The 22,405-nt window shown below is 41.6% G+C and overlaps 1 protein-coding gene across 9 annotated transcripts in view; it reads left to right on the plus strand.

Annotated features, from left to right (window-relative positions):
* The window catches only part of stxbp5l (syntaxin binding protein 5L), a 454,881-nt gene that overhangs the window by 308,135 nt on the left and 124,341 nt on the right, over positions 1–22,405 (plus strand). For 3 of the 9 annotated variants that reach the window (XM_080203426.1, XM_080203432.1, XM_080203431.1), the window contains 2 exons: positions 2,311–2,376; positions 17,464–17,499. The exons of 2 other annotated variants lie outside the window; for them this stretch is intronic. In XM_080203426.1, the coding sequence (XP_080059552.1) occupies positions 2,311–2,376; positions 17,464–17,499 (102 nt within the window). The remainder of the gene's footprint in view (positions 1–2,310; positions 2,377–17,463; positions 17,500–22,405) is intronic. 4 more of the 9 variants (XM_080203427.1, XM_080203433.1, XM_080203428.1 and 1 more) reach the window with 3 other exon arrangements.

The raw sequence follows: 22,405 nt of genomic DNA on the forward strand, positions 1-22,405 counted from the left end.
GGCTTGACAGGCCACGTGCTCCATTTTCTTATGGTCTTTGCCCAGAGCTGTTTCAGCTCACCTCCAAGCCCATCTGTAGCCTCCTCTACTGAAAATCTTCAGCTTTCCTCCAATTATGCTGCAATCATTGAGGTAGCAATCTATTGAAGCACCAGACAAGCAAAAGCAAATGGAAGGGCATTAAGACAATGCATAAGAGTGACTGGTTGACTCTGATATCAGGAAATGACAGAGCATACTGAGTAAAACAAATGCAATGGACCCTGACAACATCTCACTGAAGACATATTCTCCAGAGCTAGATGTACCTCTTGCCAAGTTCTTTCAGTACAGCTATAGCACTGGCATCTATCTGACCATGTAGAAAATTGCTTATGTATAGACTGTCCTGAAAAAGTAGGACAAATCCAATTCAGCCATTTATCACTACATCACTCTGCTCTCTCATCATCAGCAAATGATTGAAGGCATCATTGACAGTACTATTGAATGGAACTTTCTCAACAATAACAAGCTGAGCACTATTTAATTTGGGTTCTGTCGGGATGGCTCATCTCCAGACTTCATTAAACCGTAACAGTGGTTAGTATTGCAACCTCACAGCACCAGGGACCCGGGCTCAATTCCAATCTTGGGTGACTATCTCTGTGGAGTTTGCACATTTCTCCATGTTTGCGTGGCTTTCTTCCAGGTGCTTCAGTTTCTGCCTACAGTCCCAAGATGTGCAGGTTAGGAATTGTCCCTTGGTGTCCCAAGATGTATAGATTAGATGGATTAGCAATGGTAAATGTGTGAGGCTATGGCGATAATTTATGGGAAAGGACCTGGGTAAGATTCTTTGTCAGAGAGTGGGTGCAAACTCAATGGGCTGAATGGCCTCCTATACTGTAATGATTCTGTGATTCTTGAGAGCAATTCAGGATTACCAATAAATGCCCTTGTTAACGATGCCCACATTCCATTAATGAAGAAAAATAAGGTTGATGGTCTCCTTTAGTAGTACTGGTGGAAGATCCAGATGCTGTATCTGTGTTCAGTTATGTGAGGTTAAGAGAGGGTGTTATTGGGACGTACAGCTCCAAAATGCCACTACCAAATCAGTGTTACAGGTTGATGAATGTTGGGATCTGCTGCTCTACATACTTCTGGCAGCCATCCACTATGCACTTGCTAAATCTTCATCAAAATGGCAACCAGCAGAAATCACTGTAAAGATGTGCACGTTAGCCACAGCCATCAATTGGGAGGTCTGAGGGCACTTAATGTAAAAAGTCTGACAACACCAGGTTTTAGTCCAACCTATTTATTTGATAATATACTCGCAAGCAGATGAAATCGAAGTTCTCAGCCGAGGGCTCAATTTCTGCCCCACCACCAAATTATATTATCAAATAAATAGGTTGGACTAAAACCTGGTGTTGTCAGACTTTTTACTGTGTTTACGCCAGTCCAACGCCGGCATACCCACATCATGGCACTTAATGTGCCCAGCATATAGCACAAATGATCCAATTTTCTCATTCAACATGTATATGTAGAAACATCCAGATTTTGTTTCTCTTTTGGCCAGGAGTTTCTGATCTGATCCATTGTGAAAAATTTTGCAGATGGGATAAAAAATTTGGAGAGACAGCTGTTGACATTCAGTGGAAATTTTCCGGTATTTATTCTTTCATGGGATGTGGACATCACTGGCAAGACCAGCATTTGTTGCCCTGATTGCCCTTGAACTGAGTGGTTTGTTAGGCCATTGCAGAGGACAATTACCAGTCAACCACATTGCTGTGGGAGTCATGCGTAGGCCAAACTAGAGTGGCAGATTTACTTCCCTAAAGGACATCAATGAACCAGATGGGTTTTTAAAACAATCAGTGATAGCTTCATGGTCACCAATTCCAGATTTTATTTATTGAATTCAAATTTCCCCTGCCGCTGGTACGGTAAGATTTGAACCAGTGCCCCCAGAGCATTGGTCCGGTCCTCTGGATCACTAGTCCAGCAACATTACCACTATGTGACCATCCCTTCAAATATACATGTTTATTAACAATTCCAAATAGATTGTATGGTTCTGTGTTGGTCATATTTATTTTTACTTTTCACATCACTGTTCCTAACTGCTAATGAATGGCTTTGTCTTCAGTCGACATACAAAGAGCAACTTATTTTTCAGTTATCAGTTTATCCTACATGTCCCTGAATGAAGACTTGGTATTTGACAGCAAGATGCCACTTCCTTTCACTTTAGCCTATGTTTGTTTTTCTCTCCTCTGCCTGCCTGCTGCTGGTGATGGTTTGGCATGCTGACAGAAACTCTTTGCATGCGTGGCCTGTCTAGTTTATACTCACTGAAACGGCTCCGTACATCTTATCAGAGTAAGTTATGCATGTCAGTAGACCATATTTTATTCTGTTTTTGATGGATGACTACTACTGTTTCGCCACACTTGAGTGCAACTGACAGAATTAATATTTTGAGTTGCAACTTCTAAGAGAAGAGCTAATATGGTTTCTTGACTAATTGCTCCTTTTTAAAGCAATTATGACTTTACATAATAATTATTGACAAAGCATTGATTAAAATGTGTTTTCCTAATAAAGATGTTATACATATTTTGTCACAGCATCTTGTAATTTCTTTTTACTTTTTGCATATGTATAACAGACACTTACCAGTATTCTTTTGTGTGGCAACTAAGTTATCCATATATTAACTTAAAACAAAAAGGTATGGTCTATAATGTGCCCAAACATTGAATAGGTTAAGAAAAATTTGGTACATTGGATTCCTGCATTTGTCACTTTGCGAGCTGAAGATGTTTCCTTAAGAATTATGTGCCAGAATAAGACTTATGATTAAACATTTCAGAATAACATCACTATAAAGTTTTGAACAGTTACTTTATGTTTTGAATGCTGCTGTCCTTTTGCAAAGGTTACAATTCCAGTTTAGAAATATCCAGACATTTTTTGACCATTTTCATAAATTTTCTCAGTAGCAAAAGGGCATCAGACATGAATTCACAAAGGACAAATTGCAATTCAAATGACTACTCTACGTGAAATTAATAATTAGAATTGACATCAAGCAGATTCCACTGTACAGAGCAAGATATCAGACTTGCCAGTGCTCTCCAACTTATTCAGCCTTCATGGTCAGTCTTTATGATATAACGGCAGAAAATATTGAAGATGCAGTAATCAGAATAGAAATGCAAAATAATCTAAATTTGGTTATATTGGTTAGTTCTATTCATGCAGATTATTTTTCTGTAACATGATTGAAGTTCCCAATGTGCCAAGCTTTTATTTGTTCAGTTGGTGCTGATAGTAATTTTCAGCAATTTAAATTTTAGCATATTCCCGGTGCACAATGTTCCTGGAAAAGAATGATTCCAATCGGTTTAGATCAAATAAAGCATTTTATTTAAACAAATGTCAATATATTCCTCTTTTTTGAATTTACATCAAAGTATGAAAGTATGTTACTAAATCTTTATGATCTCTAAATCTTTAAATGGTTTACTACTGCCTTTATAAAGGAACATTGTGAATCATACACAAATCAATTGTTATTCAGAGCAGGTCAGAAATCTGACTATGGGCCACTGTTTGGAGACCGCTGAGGTTAGATGCATTGCAGTACTTTAAGGATAAACGACTGTTAGGACTCTCATAGCTGAATGGATCACTCTACAAATATAATAATTATGTAGGCCTGGAGAAGTTGGTGCATTTTCCTCTGGGTGTCTCTACCCTAAGCCAGATCTTCAATTGATTTGATTGTTAATGCTAATGGAAATTGAAACAGATCAGAGTAACTGTGTTTTAGGAAGTAATAACACCCTATGAGAATGAGAAGCTAAGATCAAACTGAGCCAGTGAAAAACATGTCACTGTATTCGGTTCTATTGTGAACATAACTCAACAGTGTGTGACTTTGTTTTATGTTTTACTTTAGAATGCATTTATATTTCCTCATGAATAAAATTTAAGAATGGCAATGGCCAGTTGGTGTTGCCAATTATAATCAATCGGACTTTTTTTCTTTATGATCATTAAGTTAGAATTTCCATCTGACCTGTTTAAACTGCAATGCAAAAATTATATGTGTTCATCGCTAGCTAACTATTATGATGTATTGCAATTCAGTGGTTGAAAATTTCTCATCTCACCCATCACAGGAAACTGTAGCATGAGAGACAGAAAATTCAGCAGGCCATTAAAAGGTCCGTTGAGCTCAGACATGTATTTCCAGTTTTCAGGCATGCAGGGCCTGCCCAATGTTTACCTAGTTATCTCCTCCAGCAGAGCTGAACAGTAAGGCATCAAAAATAGGACGAACAATAAGTAACCTAAATAAGCATTAATATTCAATTTATTGTCAAATTACTTAGAAATGACCTGAAAAATGAAACAAGAAGAGCATTCACTCCCTTTTCCAGTTACATTTTTGACCTTGCATTATGCTAATACCTAGCTTTCAACTTGCAATATTACAACAACCTATCTGTTTTTGTAGTCCCAAAATTCAGATTGTCAATTTCAGAATGCTGACACGTCTCCCATCTTCATACATAAATGCTCAATTCATAGCATTACTGCTAATGTACAGATCTGCACTAGAATGAAGTGCCACTTAAGTAAAAACAGAAAATGCTGGAAATTCACAAGAGATCTGTCAGCCTCTGTAAAGAGAAAAGATGGGTTATTATCATTTCAGGTCTGTGCACTTACATCAGATCTGAAGACTGGAAGAGTAAACAGGCAATTAGTAGGGTTGGAAAGATTGAAAGAAAATGGAAGTGGAGGAGAAAAAAATCATTATATTGAGTTTCCTTACATAGAATACACCGTGTAGAAATAAGTCGTTTGACTCATCTAGACCAGTTTGGTATTTATACTCTGTACAAGTCTCCTCCTATTTCCTCAACCTCAAGTCAGCCTTTAAATATGTTTCTATTCCCTTTCTTTCATACGCTCACCTAAATTCTTTTTAAAACCGCTAAATATTTGCCCAACCACTTCCACATTCCAACTACTCTCCAATTAAAAATACTTCCCCTTGTTTCTCTATTATTCTTTCTCTATTATCTTGTAGTTATGGCCTCATTTTGGATTCTCGCACGTGGAAACAGCCTCTCAAAATCTACCTTGCCCATAATTTTGAGGACGTTTATCAGGTTTCCTGTAAGTCTCCTTTATAAAGAAAAAGCTTTAATCTGTTAACTTTTGCCACAGAGCTAAAGGCCACGTTTCTCCCAAATTGGCACTAAGTGTTCACGCCAGAAGGATTCACCACCCTTCACTCAAAGGGTGGTGAATCTCTGGAATTCTCTGCCCGTTGTGGTGGAGGCTACCTCGCTAAATATATTTAAGACACGGGTAGATAGGTTTTTGGTAGGCAAGGGAATTAAGGGTTATGGGGAGAAAGCGGGAAAGTGGAACTGAGCCTCTTCAGATCAGCCATGATCTTATTGAATGGCGGGGCAGGCTCGAGGGGCTAGATGGCCTACTCCTGCTCCTATTTCTTATGTTCTTAAATCTGGAGTGTTGTTCGCTAGCGCTAGCAGTAACGTGCATACCCTATTCAGCATATGCTAATGGCCCAGCTCTCCTTCACATGTTTCAAGCTGATTCCCAACTCATCTTGCACGTGATTCACTGCAGTCAAGAATCAACTGTTCAGTCTTTACAAGCATGGGCAGTTTTTAAGTTCTCCCTGCAACAGCAATCTCACTTTGCTGGCAAAGTGGCAGGGAGAGGTAAGACCCCACATTCCTGGATGTAGAGGTAAAGAGGATGCTGGAAACTGTGGATGAGAAGAGGGCTACCCTCTTCCTGAGAGTTCACAGGAAACTGCCATCAGCAAAGGAGGTTGCTGAATCATGGGAAGTGATGGCTGACTCAATGTGCCAGTCACATCACCAAGAGGGCGGGCATGCAGTGCCACAAGAGTATGAAAAACCTCCTCCGATCTGCAAGGGTGAGTACCCACTTCTGTGCCCCTGGCATTACTCATGTCTCTAACTTCTGCTACCTCACCTTAAAAGCCTTCTATCCCACCATATTACCTTCTAACATTGTCGCATGCAATCCCCATTAGAATCGCCCCCCACCAGCACTCCTCATCACACCTCCTGATTGGCCAAACCATATCAGACATATCACCTGCTATCAACCCCTCATCCTAGCCAGGCCACCCTCTCATTCTGTAGTCTTTGAGTCCCCAGAGGCAAAGATGGCAATCAACAAGAGGAGCAGGCAAAAATGAGCAGGGGCATCCCCAAAATTCAAGTCCTCATTCCCTCTGAAGGCAATGTTGGTGAGGCTCAAAAGCGAGCTGCCATTAACTGCAAGGTCACCAGACCCCAAGCAAGTAAGAGCTCAATGCACTGTGATCCAGATGACCTAACTCAAGTAAACCTATCATCCTCCACACCCTTGATATTTCCACCAGCTGAGCCCAAGTTCTTTGCCTTGCAGGATCTCCATCAGATGAGGCAGGGCCATCAGAATTGCATTCTGATATCCAATCCATCAGAGCAACCTAGGCCATAGCTCCGGGGAGGACACTGAAATCTCGTCAACGCTTTCACCAGCACCAAACACCAGCGCAGAGATACTACCTCGGTAGGAAACATTAATCGACAGGTTTCAGGGGCATACTGTAGTGAGGATTATGTTGCTGCTATTGCACAGTGGGTGGAGGCAGGAACACCCAAGGCTGCGGCCAGTCAGAAGCCTGATAAATGTTGGGCCTCTGGAAATGTTCATCCCCACAATGGTGAATATGCAAAAGCAGAGCCAAACAATACAGGAAGCGGTATCTGCAATCTCAGCAAATGAAGTCCGGAGCTTCATCTCACAGAAGATGGCGCCAGCATTGAGTGGTATCCAGGTCAACATTTACAAGGGCAGTGTCCACAGTGGAAAGCCTGGACGAAGATGTCCATACCATGACTAACAACTTTCAAGACATGACACACTTGGTGATGCCCATGGCTGAGGGCCTAGATGCCAGGGCCCACTCATACATGGATATGGCACTGGTATTGAGTGACATTGCCCAGTCACACAGGACCACAGCTGAAGGCATGCACAACGTAGCCCAATCTCTGAGGGCCATGGCTGAAGCCACTGGAACCATTGTGCACACAATGGCGGTCCTCCAGGACTGGCAGTGTATGATGGAGAGGCTTCTGAAACTCATTCCAGCTATCCCTCTGTCCCAAGGAGTGACCCAGAGGCCAACAAGCACATTGAGCTAGGAGGAAGTGCGAGAGCCCAACTTGGGGCCATGGAGACTCAGGCCATCACCAGTCATTCTGACTTTCCACTTCTTGACACTGACATTCCTCCTGAGCAGCAGGCAGAACAGGAAACATCTGAAAGTCAGCTAGGCCCTTCCAGATCTAAATCCTGCAGAGGGTGCCTGCCATCACAGGCCAGAGGAAATAGTCATGAGTCGGTTGTTTCCACCTCCAATGTGCAATATGGGGACACAATAAAAAAAGTGGAAGGGAACAAAAGAAGAGGAAGATAGAGGACCACTAAGCAGGCATAAGTTAGATGTCACAGTTGTAGTTAGGAGGGAATGGGACAACAATTGTACTTTGTCATTAATAAGCACATGTCACCTCCATCCTGAGTGATCTATCAATATTACATCCTTCCCTTGAGAGGGAATTGGGGACTGTTGGGAAGCAGGCTATGTCGATTGCTTGGTCCTCAGATCTTTGGACAGAGCCTCTACATTCATTCCCAATTGGAGACCTCTGAGAGCAACAGTGTTAGACATCCACGTTTGACAGCATCACCAATCCAAGACCCCAAAGATCTCACCCTTGAGCCTCCCCACCCTCAACCCCTTACTATTGTGGGGAATCAAGTGAACCCAACGCTCCAAAAAAGATGAACCAGGAGGTAAGTGACTTGTTATCAGACAGGCTGGAGTCAAGCTTCAGATTCTGAGGAATACCACAGTTTTCCTCACAGCGAGTTGTTGTCATCCTCCATCCTCCTAATGAGACCTGCTGACACTGCCAATCCAGGCACATCAGCCTGTAATGTCTTCTGACACTTGGAGAGGGGAAGGGGAACATGGTGTGGGAGCATCATCAGCCATTACCTTAGCAGATAGCCCTTGTCCCCCACTCACCAATCCCTCAGCTGACGGTGACCCTTGAAGGTGTTGGGTATTTCTAACTATCCCAGGAAGGAGTCATCATGCACGTTCCCAGGATGGTGTGCACAGATACACATAATGTTCAGGAGGTGGTCTCACACCAGCTGGATATTCATGGAGTAGAATCTCTTCCTGTTAATGAAGGACTTCCCATGTTGAGGTGGAGCTCGAAGGGTGACATAGGTGCCATCTGTTGTACCCTGGATTTGGAGCATTCCAGCAATGACAGAGAATCCTGCAACCTGGGCATCCTGGTAGGCCTGGTCTGGTCTGGTAGAAGGTGATGTAATCAGAATCCCAGGCATACAGAACATCCACCACTTCGCAAATGCACCTGTACACGAAGGTTTGTCAAATTGCGCAGATATCCCCACTTGAGCCCTGGAACAATCCAGGTACAAAGAAATTCAAGGCAGCAGTAACCTTCACAGTCACTGGGAGGGGTGTCGCCCTCCTCCTCTAAGTGCTAGGTGAGTGAAAACCTGGCACAGATGCTACATCGACTATCGAAGGCGCAGTCTTCAGCAACACACGTTGTCAGACATCCAGTGAAAGACCAGCACCTTGTATACACCCGTAGCCTACAGAAGAGCTGTCTTTGTTCTTCCTTCATGGTCTGATGAGTGATTGACACCTGCGTCTCTGCAGCAGCCCCGTGATGTTCAGGGTCTGTCTCCTGTAGTGATATGTGCCCTGATCCCCCAGACCCACACATGGGCTCTGGGTTGGATGATCCCTAAACGCCCATCAAATCCAGGCCATTCCAGAGCTCCCACCTAATTTAATAACCCGCTCCCACTAGATGACCTTACAGCCACGCTTTGGTGTTTGAACCCTCAGACATCATTCACGTGAAGAGCCTGTGTCCCCAAGATATCCATGATGGACTCCACCGAGCTCCTTCTCCATTTCCCTTGGAGCATACTGGCAGGTGGCTCATAGAGGAGCCCTGGTGCCTCCCTGTATAAGACATGTCAGGAACTTGTGTACTGGAGATGTGAAACCACTGCTGAGGAGGAATGGGCTGTCATACAGCACCACCAGTCTCAAGGGGGCTGGTGCTTGTGAGTTTAAAAATCCTATCCACTGGCCTGTAGATGTGGTCAGATTAAGTGGCTGCAGGGCTAAGGCAAAGAGTGAGATCCTCAATGAAGCTTTAAATGATTGATTCAACAAGGAATTCATTTATGTTACGTGAGCTGACTGGTAGAACACTGATTCAACTGATACAGCTGATGTGGTCATTCAGATAACACTCATTGGCTGACCCTTCCTTCACCAGGTCTACAGCTATGACTTTTAAGCAATCTAAGGGTTTGTGCATGGGCCAGTCAGTCTGGGCAAAATCCCTGCAGAGACTAATAATCCCAGTGACTTGGAGAATTTCATGGGGATCTGCCAACAGGTCTGAGTTATTCACTGAACAGGAACAAGCCCAGTGTACCAGTCAATTCCTTGGAAAGTAATGTAGACTTCCAATGGATGGCACTGGGGAAGGAGACATTTTGTGAAGGGTAGGTCGTGCCTCACAAACCTTTATTGCGTTCTTTGAGAAGGTGACCAAAGAGGTGGATGAGGGTAAAGCAGTTGATGTGGTGTATATGGATTTCAATAAAGCGTTTAATAAGGTTCCCCATAGAGGCATGGGATTGAGGGTGATTTAGCAGTTTAGATCAGAAATTGGCTAGCTGTAAGAAGACAGAGGGTGGTGGTTGATGGGAAATGTTCATCCTGGAGTTCAGTTACTAGTGGTGTACCTCAAGGATCTGTTTTGGGGCCACTGCTGTTTGTCATTTTTATAAATGACCTGGATGAGGGCGTAGAAGGAAGGGTTAGTAAATTTGTAGATGACACTAAAGTCGGTGGAATTGTGGACAGCGCGGAAGGATGTTTCAGGTTACAAGGGGACATAGATAAGCTGCAGAGCAGGGCTGAGAGGTGGCAAATGGAGTTTAAAAAAAAGTGTGTAATGATGAACTTTGGAAGGAGTAGCAGGAATACAGGGTGCTGGGCTAATGGTAAGTTAGTAGTAATGGTAAGCTAATGGTAAATTACTACCACAATGGTAGTGTGGTTGAGCAGAGAGATCTCGGTGTCCATGTGCATAGATCCCTGAAAGTTGGCACCCAGGCTGATAGGGTTGTTAAGAAGGCATACTATGTGTTAGCTTTTATTGGTAGAGGGATTGAGTTTAGGAGCCATGAGGTCATGTTGCAGCTGTACAAAACTCTGGTATGGCTGCACTTAGAGTTTTGCGTACAATTCTGGTCACTGCATTATAGAAAGAATGTGCAAGTATTGGAAAGGGTGCAGAGGAGATTTACCAGGATGTTGCCTGGTATGTTGGGAAAGTCTTATGAGGAAAGGCTGATGGACTTGAGGCTGTTTTCGTTAGAGAGAAAAAGGTGAAGAGATGATTTAATAGAGGCTTATAAGAAGAACAGAGGATTAGATAGGGTGGACAGTGAGAGTATTCTTCCTCGGATGGAGATGGCTAGCATGAGGGGACATAGCTTTAAATTGAGGGGTGATAGATATAGGACAGATATCAGAGGTAGGTTCTTTACTCAGGGAGTAGTAAGGGCGTGGAATGCCCTGCCTGCAACAGTAGTGGACTCACCAACATTAAGGGCATTTAAATGGTCATTGGATAAACATATGGATGATATTGGAATAGTGTAGGTTAGATAGGCTTTAGATTGGTTTCACAGGTCGGTGTAACATCGAGGGCTGAAGGGCCTGTACTGTGCTGTAATGTGCTATGTTCTATCACAGGTGAGACATGAATCGAACAAAAAGGTACATAATGATAGGTAAGTTGCCCCAGAGTGGCACGTTAGTGATTATTCTCAAGCCTTTCCCCACAGCATGAGCATGTTCAGCCAGGCCGCTCCCATCCCAAGAGGATAGCTAGAGGGAGCCCAAGGTCATCCCTACCCTCAAGGAAGACCCTGTACACCCAGTATAACTTAAAAGCAGTGAATTACCTCCTTCCTCCCCTTCTGGTGCGCATTCCACCAGGTTCTATTTTTTAGGACCTGTACCAATTTCTGACCACATGACATCTACCAAAGGTATGGGAACACCTTGGGGAGCCATTGAATAGATCTCCAAGCTTGCTAGTGACATGCTCAAGGAGCCATTTAAAAATTAATTGAGCCCCCACCTGGTCCACCAGGACTCTGATTGGGACCGGCATGGTGGACTGAAGCTCATTTGTTGGCTGATACCCAATTCTCTGTGTGAGCAATAGGTAAAGATGTTGTTAACACATATATTTGTAGAGCATAGAGAAATAGCTTGAAGTTAAATAGATTGGATATAGTTAGGCATATTGATAACCCACTTTATGGAAACAACTGTGAGTTTAGTCACAAACATAGGACATAAGGTTCGATGCTGCTAACACAGCAATAATTAGGGATAATAAAAAGACTGCCTGTAATGTAGAGATAACATCAGAGATGTGATGTGCAGTGAAGCATACACCACATCCTGCAGGAATGTAAGAGGCCCACGTTATAAAAAGCAAATGGTCTGCAAGATGTGTTGTTTATACAACTAAGCATAAAAGGGGGAAGGGGTCACTGAGATAGTCGGGACAGCAGTGATTAAGTTGGCAAAGGATTGATTACTGCCAATCTGAACTGGACATGTAACAGTATTGGATAAGATGGATGAGTTTGCTAATGCACTCTTGTGATAACAGGAGACATTGTTAGATGGGATAGGAACTTAGGGCACCTCGAGCCAATAGGAGAATGTCAACACATAGATGGGACAGGGACCACCAATTAGGAGAGAACATCACATTGCAAAGCCATCACAATGCTTGTAAAAAAGGTATAAAATGTGCTGTAAATCTATGTGAGGTGTGCCTATTTCGCTAGACACCCGGTCTTGCAAGAACGTCAAATAAAATCTTGCTCCTTCAGAACTTGACTTGACTAAATTGTTTAACTGTGAGCTGTGTTTCTCACATCTGGGCCATCACGATTCTCATAGGGAGTTAGCTGGCCCAGAGGATCATGGGCCACAGTCTTTCAATTCTGATCCTTGTAAATCTTTATTATACTTCCTCACGTGTTTTTATGTCCTTTCCATTGTTTGGACTTCAGAACTGTGCAGGAGCGACCTGACCAAGATCCTACACAAGTTTAACTTAACTTCACTATTTTTGAATTCTATACACCAAGAAATAAATTCCACTGCTCTGTTAGCATTTTTAATTGTTTTGCTGACCTGCAATGCTTCTTTTATTAATTAATGACTTTATTCCATCTGTGTTGATACACACCTTCGCTTTTCAACCTCATTCAGTTTCTTAGTTCCTAAGGTGTAAATGCTGGTCTTAATTTCAGGGGTCAGGGCATTTTTTGAAGACTGACCCTGAGTGTGCCTGCATTACTTTCATCTATTCAATTTCCCAGAGATGGCCAGTTTCCACAGAGGTGGTCACCTCGTGGCTGGATTCTAAAGTCTGGAGGCACAACCCCAGGGCCCAGAGATATGAATTGCCAGCAGTCCCACTGGTGGGTACTGCTGAAACATGTATGAGACAAGAAGTGTGCCCCAAGATGGGGACACACTCGGAAGCCATATGGAAATAAAAAATAAAGAATGGCAGGTCATCGTTATGGAGGTGTAACACCTCCACAGAATTGCATGTGGTCACGACTGTTGTTCTATGATCTTCATCTGATTCCTGGATGGTGGATTTAAAGAAGGTATCGTTGGCCGCCAGCCTACCACCACCAGGTAGTTGATCCCAGGTATCTGACAGCCTTCACAGGACGGTCTATCCAGCACCATGAAGATCCTGGTAGAATCACTATGCCCTCAATTAGTCCCTCAAGTAGCCGTAATGGCAACCTGTTGCTGCCAAGCACATAATTGCCAGTGTGCCAGGCTAATGCCTTCTTGTACTACGATGCTTTCTTCCTCAGCATTAGGTATAACCCCAGCTTGGTGTCATCAGTAAACATTGAGTTTCTTATTCCTAAGGCCAGCTCATAAATATAAATTGTATCCCGGTACTCACCCATGTGAAATACTTCTTTCTATCTTTTTTCAATCTGAAGAACTGCTCTTACCTCTACTCTGCCTTCTATTTTCAACCAACTTCCTATCAATCATTTATTATGACTTTGTCATGATCCCACTTTGTACTTTATCAAAGATCAAAATCCAAATAACTTTAAGTACTCTTTCCTTTTTCCTTTCAAAGAATTTTATCAGGTTAGTCAAGTCTGGCCTAGTCTTTTTGGAATTCATGACCAATTTTTTAAATTATATTTTCCATTTCCAGGTACTTTTCCTTCATTTATTTTAATATAAATTCCAGTATATTTCCTGTCAGTGATATTAAGCTGACTGGTCTATAGTTATCAGTTTTTGTTCTGTCTTCTTTGTTCTTTGTAAAGAGAAACAGTAATTGCTGCCAGTCAGCTCTCTGGCACCACCCCCTCTTCTCTCCTAGGTATGTTAGCCCTAAGAGGGCATTGACTACCATGAACTTCCGTAGATGGGTCCATTATTATACTTCACAAAGTACTTGCAGTGGTTTGCCATTACCTTCTGCAGGGTGACTGACCAGAAAACTCTTTGCTTTTACTACTTGCTATCAAGTGTATTGTAAGGGTTTACAGGTTGATGGTCAATGCGTCTGTCCACATTATGAATGCACCTTCTGTGGGCATCAAGTCCTGACGTCCTGGAGAATCTGACCCAGAGATATCACTGTGCGACAATACCTAGCCACCTCTTCTCTGGAACTTTTGTATATATTAACAGCCCCTGCCATCTCTTCCCTAGTTTTCCTGAATAGCATGAGCGTAAATCATCCAGATGTGGGATTTTATCCTCTTTCAGTTTGCTCATTTTTTTTCCCTTTCTATTCCAACTGTATTAATCGTTTTAAGATCATTTGCTAGCTATTGTTGATTGTTGTCTTTAGTCAGAGCCAAGGTGAAGTTGTTTTTCGATACTTCTGCCATTTCTCATATTGTCTATAAGCTTATCCCTGATGACCCCATCCCAACTTTATTTTTTTCTTTGGTGATTCATATGATTATAGAATACTTCATTACTTCTTTTCATATTTCTTCTCAACTTAATTTTGCACATTCTCTTTGTCTTCCAGATATTTTCCTTTAACTTTTTTCCTAAGTTTGTTGTATTCTGCTTTGGATTCCTCCTTTTTTTGTAACTAACTAATTATAATGTGCTTACTTCTGGTGTGTGTGCCTATACTGAGTAAATTATCCAGCATTTGTCACTAGTCCAATAACTGAGCCAGAGTGTCTTGAAACAAAGGCATTTCTTGCAGGTGTGACAGTTAGGGACAGTCTCATTGTCCAACATCTCCTGCATATTACAATTCTGACCAACTGTCTGCACTGCAGTATCTTTATAATTAATTATATTCTTTTTTGTATATTAGCTAAAGTTTATTTCTTGGACCAATTGGTCACCTGAGGTGTCGATTTCTTGGACTAATTGGTCACTTGAGTTGTTGATTTATTAAATCGATGCACTTTGCTTGATGCTAAATAAATTAGTAATTGGATACGGTGTTAATTACTTAGCTATTTAACAGTTGTTCACACCATTAAATGCAGCTAGAATCTAATCCATTAGTTTTTTTTTAATTACTTAATTATAGTAATATGAAATCCTCAAATGTAAGCTGATAGAAATTTAGGATGGCACATTCCTGGAAGGATGAAGAATATGTATGACAAGTTTCAGAAACCTTGGATAACAAGAGAGATTGTGAGCCTAGTTAAAAAGGAAAAGGAAGCATTTGTCAAGGCTAAGAGGCTGGGGACACAAGCAAGTGTGGAATACAAGGAAAGTAGAAAGAAACTTAAGCAAGGAGCCAAGAGGGCTAAAAGGGGTCATGAAAAATCATTGGCCAGTAGGATTAAGGAAAATCCCAAGGCTTTTTGTACAAAGATAAAGAGCAAGAGGATAGCCTGGGAGAGAGTGAGCCCACACAAAGAATGGAAAGGAATCTATGCTTGGAGCCAGAGGAAATGGGCAAAGTATTAAATGAGTACTTTGCATCAATATTCACCAGAGAGAAGGACTTTTTGGACGATGAGTCTGGGGAAGGGTGTGCAGATAGTTTGGGTCATGTTGAGATCAAAAAGGAGGAGGTATTGGGGGTCTTGAAAAACATGAAGGTAAACAAGTCCCCAGGCCTGATGGGATATACCTCAGAATACTGAGAGATGCAAGGGAGGAAATTGCTGAGGCATTGAGAGAAATCTTTTTATCCTTACTGGCTACAGGGACGGTCCTAGAGGACTGAAGAATAGCTAATATTGTTTCTTTGTTTAAGAGGGGTAGCAAGGATAATTACAAGCTGGTGAGCCTTACATCAGAGGTAGGGAAATTAGTGGAGATGATTCTTCGAGATAGGATTTACTCCCATTGGAAATGTGAATTAGCGAGAGGCAACATGGTTTTGCGAAGGGGTGGTCGTGTCTCACTAACTTGATCGAGTTATTTGAGGAAGTGACGAGGATGATTGATGAGGGTAGGGCAGTGAATGGTGTCTACATGGACTTCAGTAAGGCCTTTGATACCGTCCCTCATGGCAGACTGGCATGGGATTAGAGGTAAACTGGCAAGGTGGATACAAAACTTGCTCTGTCGTAGAAGATAGAGGATAGCAATGGAAGGGTGCCTTTCTGAATGGAGGGTTGTGACAAGTAGTGATCCTCAGGGATCAGTGCTGGGACCTTTGCTGTTTGTAATATATATAAATGATTTGGAGGAAAATGTATCTGGTTTCATTGGTAAGTTTGCAGACAACACAAAGGTTGGTCAGAAATTACGGATAGCAATGAAGACTGTCGGAGGATATGGCAAGATATAGATCGGTTGGAGAGTTGGGCGGAGAGATGGTAGATGGAGACAAATGTGAGGTAATGCATTTTGGAATGTCAAACACTGATGAGGAATACACAGTAAATGGCAGAACACTTAAGAGTATTAACAGGCAGAGGGACCTGAGTATACAGATACACAGGTCACTGAAAATGGCAACACAGGTGGAGAAGGTAGTCAAGAAGACATATGGCCTGCTTGCCTTCATCGGATGGGGCATTTAAAAATTGGCAAGTCATGTTGCAGCTTTATAGAACCTTGTTAGGCTGCACTTGGAATATAGTGTTCAACTCTGGTCACCACACTACCAAAAGGATGTGAGGGTTTTGGAGAGGGTACAGAAAATATTTACCAGGGTGTTGCCTGCTATGGAGGGCATTAGCTATGAGGAGAGGTTGGAGAAACTTAGTTTGTTCGCACTGGAAAAACAGAGGTTGAGGGGTGATCTGATAGATGTCTACAAAACTATGAGAGGCGTGTACAGAGTGAATGGTTAGAGCTTTTGCGTTATTGAGTTATAAGGTAGTCCATGTCCACATGTAGCAAGACCTGGACAACATTCAGCAATGGGCTGACAAATGGCAAGTTAGGTTTGTGACAGACAAATGCCAGGCAATGACTATCTTCAACAAAAGAGAATCCAACCATCTCCCTTGACATTTGCTGCCATTGCTATCACTGATTCCCACCCTGGAGAAGTGGTGGGGGTGAGGTTACCATTGTCCTGGTTACCAAAGTCCTGGAATTTCCCTCCTAACACACTGTGAGTGTACCGACACCACATGGAATCCAGAGGTTCAAGAAGGCAGCTCACCACCACCTCACCCTCTCAAGGACAAGTAGCAATGGGCAATAATGACACTCATCCTGTAAAATAATTTTTTTTAAAAGTAATCTTTAAAATAACATGTTTCACTAGAACATTACCATGATTTGCAGAGATCCATTTGTTTCAGAGCTTTTTCATCCTTGTCACACCTACCATATCCTTAAATGAGCTACGTTATTTAGGTAAATTGTGCAGCCTGCAGTTGAAACCAATTACTCCTGTTAGGAAAAAGATCCATCAAGCTTTGCAACATATTTGAGCAGAAAGGTTCAGTTCTCATCGGAGAATTTAAGTTTGTCATTCTCATTTTCGGTAGACAAGATGGGAATCTAGTTCACAGAAAATTTGCAAAGCATTTATCAATAGTCATTTATAATCGAAGTTCCTAAATGTTCTTGTAAAGATTTAACTAACATTTGGGTTTGTGTACATCATTGTTAGGAATAAGACTAAATAATATACCTAAGACCTCCTTTGATAAAGATCATTTTTAATATTTGTTTTTCTTTTTTTAAATTACATCATTCCCTTCACTATCCAATTTGAAAAGCTGCTGTTACAGCATTAAGCCTTGGATGCTGTGAAGGTATGTCTGACATTTGCTTCCCTTTAGTTATCTGCTGATGTGTACATGTATGAATGAGGCTCACGACATTGAATTTTTTAATCCTTTAAATATGAATAATGCAGATAGCAACACAGTCTCCTGCAACGGATGAAAGCCTAGGCATAACATTCATCTTGCATTTAATTTTATATGCTAGGTGAAGTGGGGAATTATATTTTGGCGGCCAGATTACTTTAGAAAGTTCTAGAAAGCAACTTTAATAAGTAAACTCTTGCAAGGGTAAACTAAGCTCAGTCTTCAAAGTGTAATAAAATTTTATTTTTTTTAAACTAGTTTTATTAAAACATTGAAATGTTAGAATCAAAAACATTACAAATTAAAAATATTCAGACAAACATACAATTAAGACAAGATGAATTTATTTCAGCTGAAAGGACGATCTCTGATGTAATCTGCCCAGCAAATGAGCTATGAGGTAAAAAAGTTTATTAGTCATAAATAAGGCTTACATTAACACTGTAATGAAGTTACTGTGAAATTCCCCAGTTGCCACATTCTGGCACCTGTTCAGATCAGTGCACCTAACCAACACATCTTTCAGACTGTGGGAGGAAACTGGAGCACCCAGAGGAAACCCACGCTCACATGGGGAGAATGTGCAAACTCCAACAGGTAGTGACCCAAGCCAGGAATCGAACTCGGGTCCCTGGTGCTGTGAAGCAGCAGTGCTAAGCATTGTAACACTGTGCTGCCTGCACTGTGCCGCCCATGTATTCTCTGATTTTATGCCAAAAAGCAGAATGATTATACTTCTTGTTACCAAATTATATAGCCCAGCACTTTTAACTAAAAGTAATTTCATTCATTCACTATTCTGTCAATCTAACAAGGGCATGTCCTTCAATCAATTGTAGTTTGATATCTTCAAATATTAATGTCACTCGTCTGTCCGTTTTATGGAAGTTCTTACCCAAAAATGGCTTCTCATGATTCAGCACTTCTCTAACCAGTTTAAAGTGGCTCTAATACCAAATGAAGCCACCTTTATCATTTGGTATTGTCTCCTGGCCTGGATATACATACTTAATTTACTTTGTTAGATAATTTGTGCCTGACTTGTGCTGGTTTCTTTCATGAATATATCTTTCATTTTTCTGACATGTTACAAATTCATTTCTTAGAAACATTATTAATATGATACTTAAATGTTTTGTATTACTCTCAAACCACATATTAAAACATTAGCTGCTAGCTATCCTCATGTTGGGTGTTTAGAATTAATCAAAATTCTCAAGTGCAACTGAGCAATGCTGCATTTCCTTTTGCATCCAGTTGTGAATACTATAAAGTAATATAATTTCAGTTTCTTTTTGTTATACCATATGACTTTACAGATATAGATTAAGTTTATATTTGGTTTTACTCAATATCAAATTAGTTCATTTGTATGAAAGTAGAATAATTCTTCTAAAAGTAAATAAACTGTAAATTTATCCCAAATACAACAAAGCAGCTATTCACACTTTTTTTTAAGCCTTGTTGGAATATGCGAGAAAAAAATATTTCTGTTACAACCTATCCTGTGTACGTGTGTGATCAATTCAGAAAGGTCCAGCAAATTTGTATAATATTATTGGCATGCATCTTTCCAAATAGATCATAGAATGGTAATTAGTTGGATATATGAAGAAGGGGCAAGCTATAAACATATTGCACTTAAAGCCAGTAAAGTCACAAAATAAAAGATTAATCTTTTAACTGTCAGGAGAGGCTAAAGGGAAAAGCCTCATTCATAGCACATAAGATATTCATAGAGTCCCTACAGTGCAGAAAGAGGCCTCTTGGCCCAACGAGTCTGCACTGACCACAATCCCACCCAACCTCTATTCCTGCAACCCCACGTATTTATCTTGCTAGCCCCCCTAACACTATATGGCGATCTAGCATGGCGAATCAACCTAACCTGCACATCTTTGGTTTGTGGTAGGAAACCGGAGCACCCCGAGGAAACTCACGCTGACACAAAAAAAGTGCAAATTCCACACAGACAGTGTCTGAAGGAATCTAACCCAGGTCCTTGGCGCTGTGAGGCAGCAGTGCTAAAAGTGCTGAAAGTCATAACTTCCTGGTTCCACCAACATAGCATTTGGGGGGAGGGGGGGGTTTACCTCTAGGAAATTCTCATGTAAGGATTTATCCAGCAATTGTCCAGAAGGGTTAACTTACCCTGGACAATTACTCTGGTCTTGGAACCATCTGACAGGTTTAAATCGCTAATTTTGGATGCTTCTCCCAGTGTGTTACCCTGACGTTTTACCTTAAAAGAGTTAGAAGGGTAAAAAGCACCCAGACCGAGCTCTTCACCGGACACCCAAGACCATCCCAGTTGACTCTAATCTCTCCAACCTCAATCTGTGCCCCTCAATAAGCCTGCCATGAGGAACCTTACTGAAGGCTTTACTAAAGTCCATGTATACAACATCCACTGTGCTGCCCCGGTCAATTCTTTTTGTCACTTCCTCAAAGAACTCAATCAGGTTTGAGAAACACAACCGCCCCTTCACAAAACCATGCCTCCTATCACTAATAAGCCTATCCTCTTCTAGGTGTGAGTACATCCTATCCCTAAGAATCTTCTCTAATAATTTCCCCATCACTATTGAGGTTTACAAGATTATGACAGGCCTAGATAGAGTGGATAGTCAGAGTCTTTTGCCCAGGATCAAAGGGTCAATTACTTGGGGGCACAGAATCATAGTGGTTTACAACATGGAAACAGGCCTTTCAGCCCAACTTGTCCATGCCGTCATTTTCTTTAAACCCCTAAGCTAACACCAATTGCCCGCATTTGGCCCAGATCCCTTGATACCCATCTTATCCATGTAACTATCTAAATGTTTTTTAAAAGACAAAATTGTACCCTCTTCTACTACCTCTGGCAGCTTGTTCCAAACAATTACCACCATCTGTGTGTAAAAAAATTGCCCCTCTGGACGCTTCTGTATTTCTCCTGTCTCACCTTAAAGCTATGCCCTCTAGTTTTAGACTCCCCTACCTTTGGGAAAAGATATTGACTGTTTACCTTATCTATGCTCCTCATTATTTTATAGACCTCTAGGTTGAAAGTGAGAGTGAGAAAGTTTAAAAGAGACATAAGGGTAAGTTTTTCACACCCAGGGTAGTGCATGCCTGGAATTCACTACTGAAGGAGCTGGTGGAAATAGATTCTATAACACATTCAAGAGGCAACTGGATAGGTAAGTGAATGGGCAGGGAATGGAGAGATTTGGACCACATAAAAGCAAGAAAATATTAGGTTAGAGAGGCATCTGTATTGGCACAGACTTGGTGGGCTTTTGGGCCTGTTCCTGCGCCGTATTGTTCTTTGTTCATTTCGCTAATAAATGTCCAAGCTCTAATTTTTGACAATGTTTCTTCATTCTTGATTACACCATCAGAGGAAATTTGTATCTATCCTATTGAATCCTTCTAACATCTGAAAAACCTCAGTAGGATCTACCTATACATGCCAAGTTTATACAACCTATTTTCATAATTTAATTCTCTAAACCCAGCATTAATCTGATAAATCTTTATTGAATATCATCTGGCCAATATGTCCTTCCTATAGCTCAATGCCCAAGATTGAACATTGGTTAGACAACATCTAAATGCAATGTTGTTATAGAATTAAAGCATAACTTCCTCCCCTTTGATACACAGTCCTCTTCTTATAAACATTCCATAGTCCTTTTGGTCACTCTAAATTATTTGTATACTTAGATTCCCAAATTAACTATTCCTCTAGAGTTCAATCCATTGTGGATGATTTCACACTTTGCATTGATATATCTACTTACTTAGTTATCTTTATTCTTTTAAAAATTCCTGCTCTCAACTACAGTAACTCAGTGTCATCTGTGAACTTGGATGTCCATCTTTGTCTTCCTTTGTTATTGTTGTTACCAGCTTGATTGCTGGGATTTTGGGATTGTTGTATGAGGAGATGTAGGACATTTAAGAGTGAGATAAAACTTCAGTCAAAGGGTAGTGAACCTGTGGAATTCCCAACGACAGAAGCCTGAGGAGGCCAAGTCATGGAATATACTTATGAAGGAAATAGATTTCTAGACTCTAATGGTGTTAAGGTTGGGTGGCACGGTGACACAGTGCCTAACAGTGCTGGGTACCTGGGTTCAATCCCAGTCTTGCGTGACTGACTTCTAGAATTTGCACATTCTCCCTGTGTCTGCATGGATTTAAGAACATAAGAAATAGGAGCAGGAGTAAGCCATCTAGCCCTTCAAGCCTGCCCCACCATTCAATAAGATCATGGCTGATCTGTCGTGGCTCAGTTCCACATTCCCGCCCTCTCCCCATAACCCTTAATCCCCTCTCTTATCAAAAACCCATCAACCCGCGTCTTAAAAATATTTAGCGAGGTAGCCTCCACCACTTCAACGGGGAGAGAATTCCAGAGATTCACCACCCTTTGAGTGAAGAAGTTCCTCCTCAACTCCGTTCTAAACCGCCCCCCCTTTATCTTGAGGCTGTGCCCCCTCGTCCTACTGTCCTTTCTGAGCGGGAAGAGTCTCTCCACCTCTATCCTATCCATCCCGTTCATCATCTTATATGTCTCAATGAGATCTCCCCTCATTCTTCTAAACTCTAACGAGTACAAGCCTAGTTTATTCAGCCTCTCCTCATAGCTCAACCCCCTCAACTCCGGCATCAGCCTAGTAAACCTCCTCTGCACTCCCTCCAAGGCCAAAATATCCTTGCATAAGTACGGCACCCAAAACTGCACACAGTACTCCAGCTGCGGCCTCACCAATGCCCTATATAGCCGCAGCAAGACCTCCCTACTTTTATATTCAATCCCCCTCGCTATGAAGGCCAGCATCCCATTTGCCTTCCTGACCAC

This window comes from Carcharhinus amblyrhynchos, chromosome 15 (genome assembly GCF_965287045.1).
Source record: "Carcharhinus amblyrhynchos chromosome 15, sCarAmb.v2.hapA, whole genome shotgun sequence".
Lineage (NCBI taxonomy): Eukaryota > Metazoa > Chordata > Chondrichthyes > Carcharhiniformes > Carcharhinidae > Carcharhinus > Carcharhinus amblyrhynchos.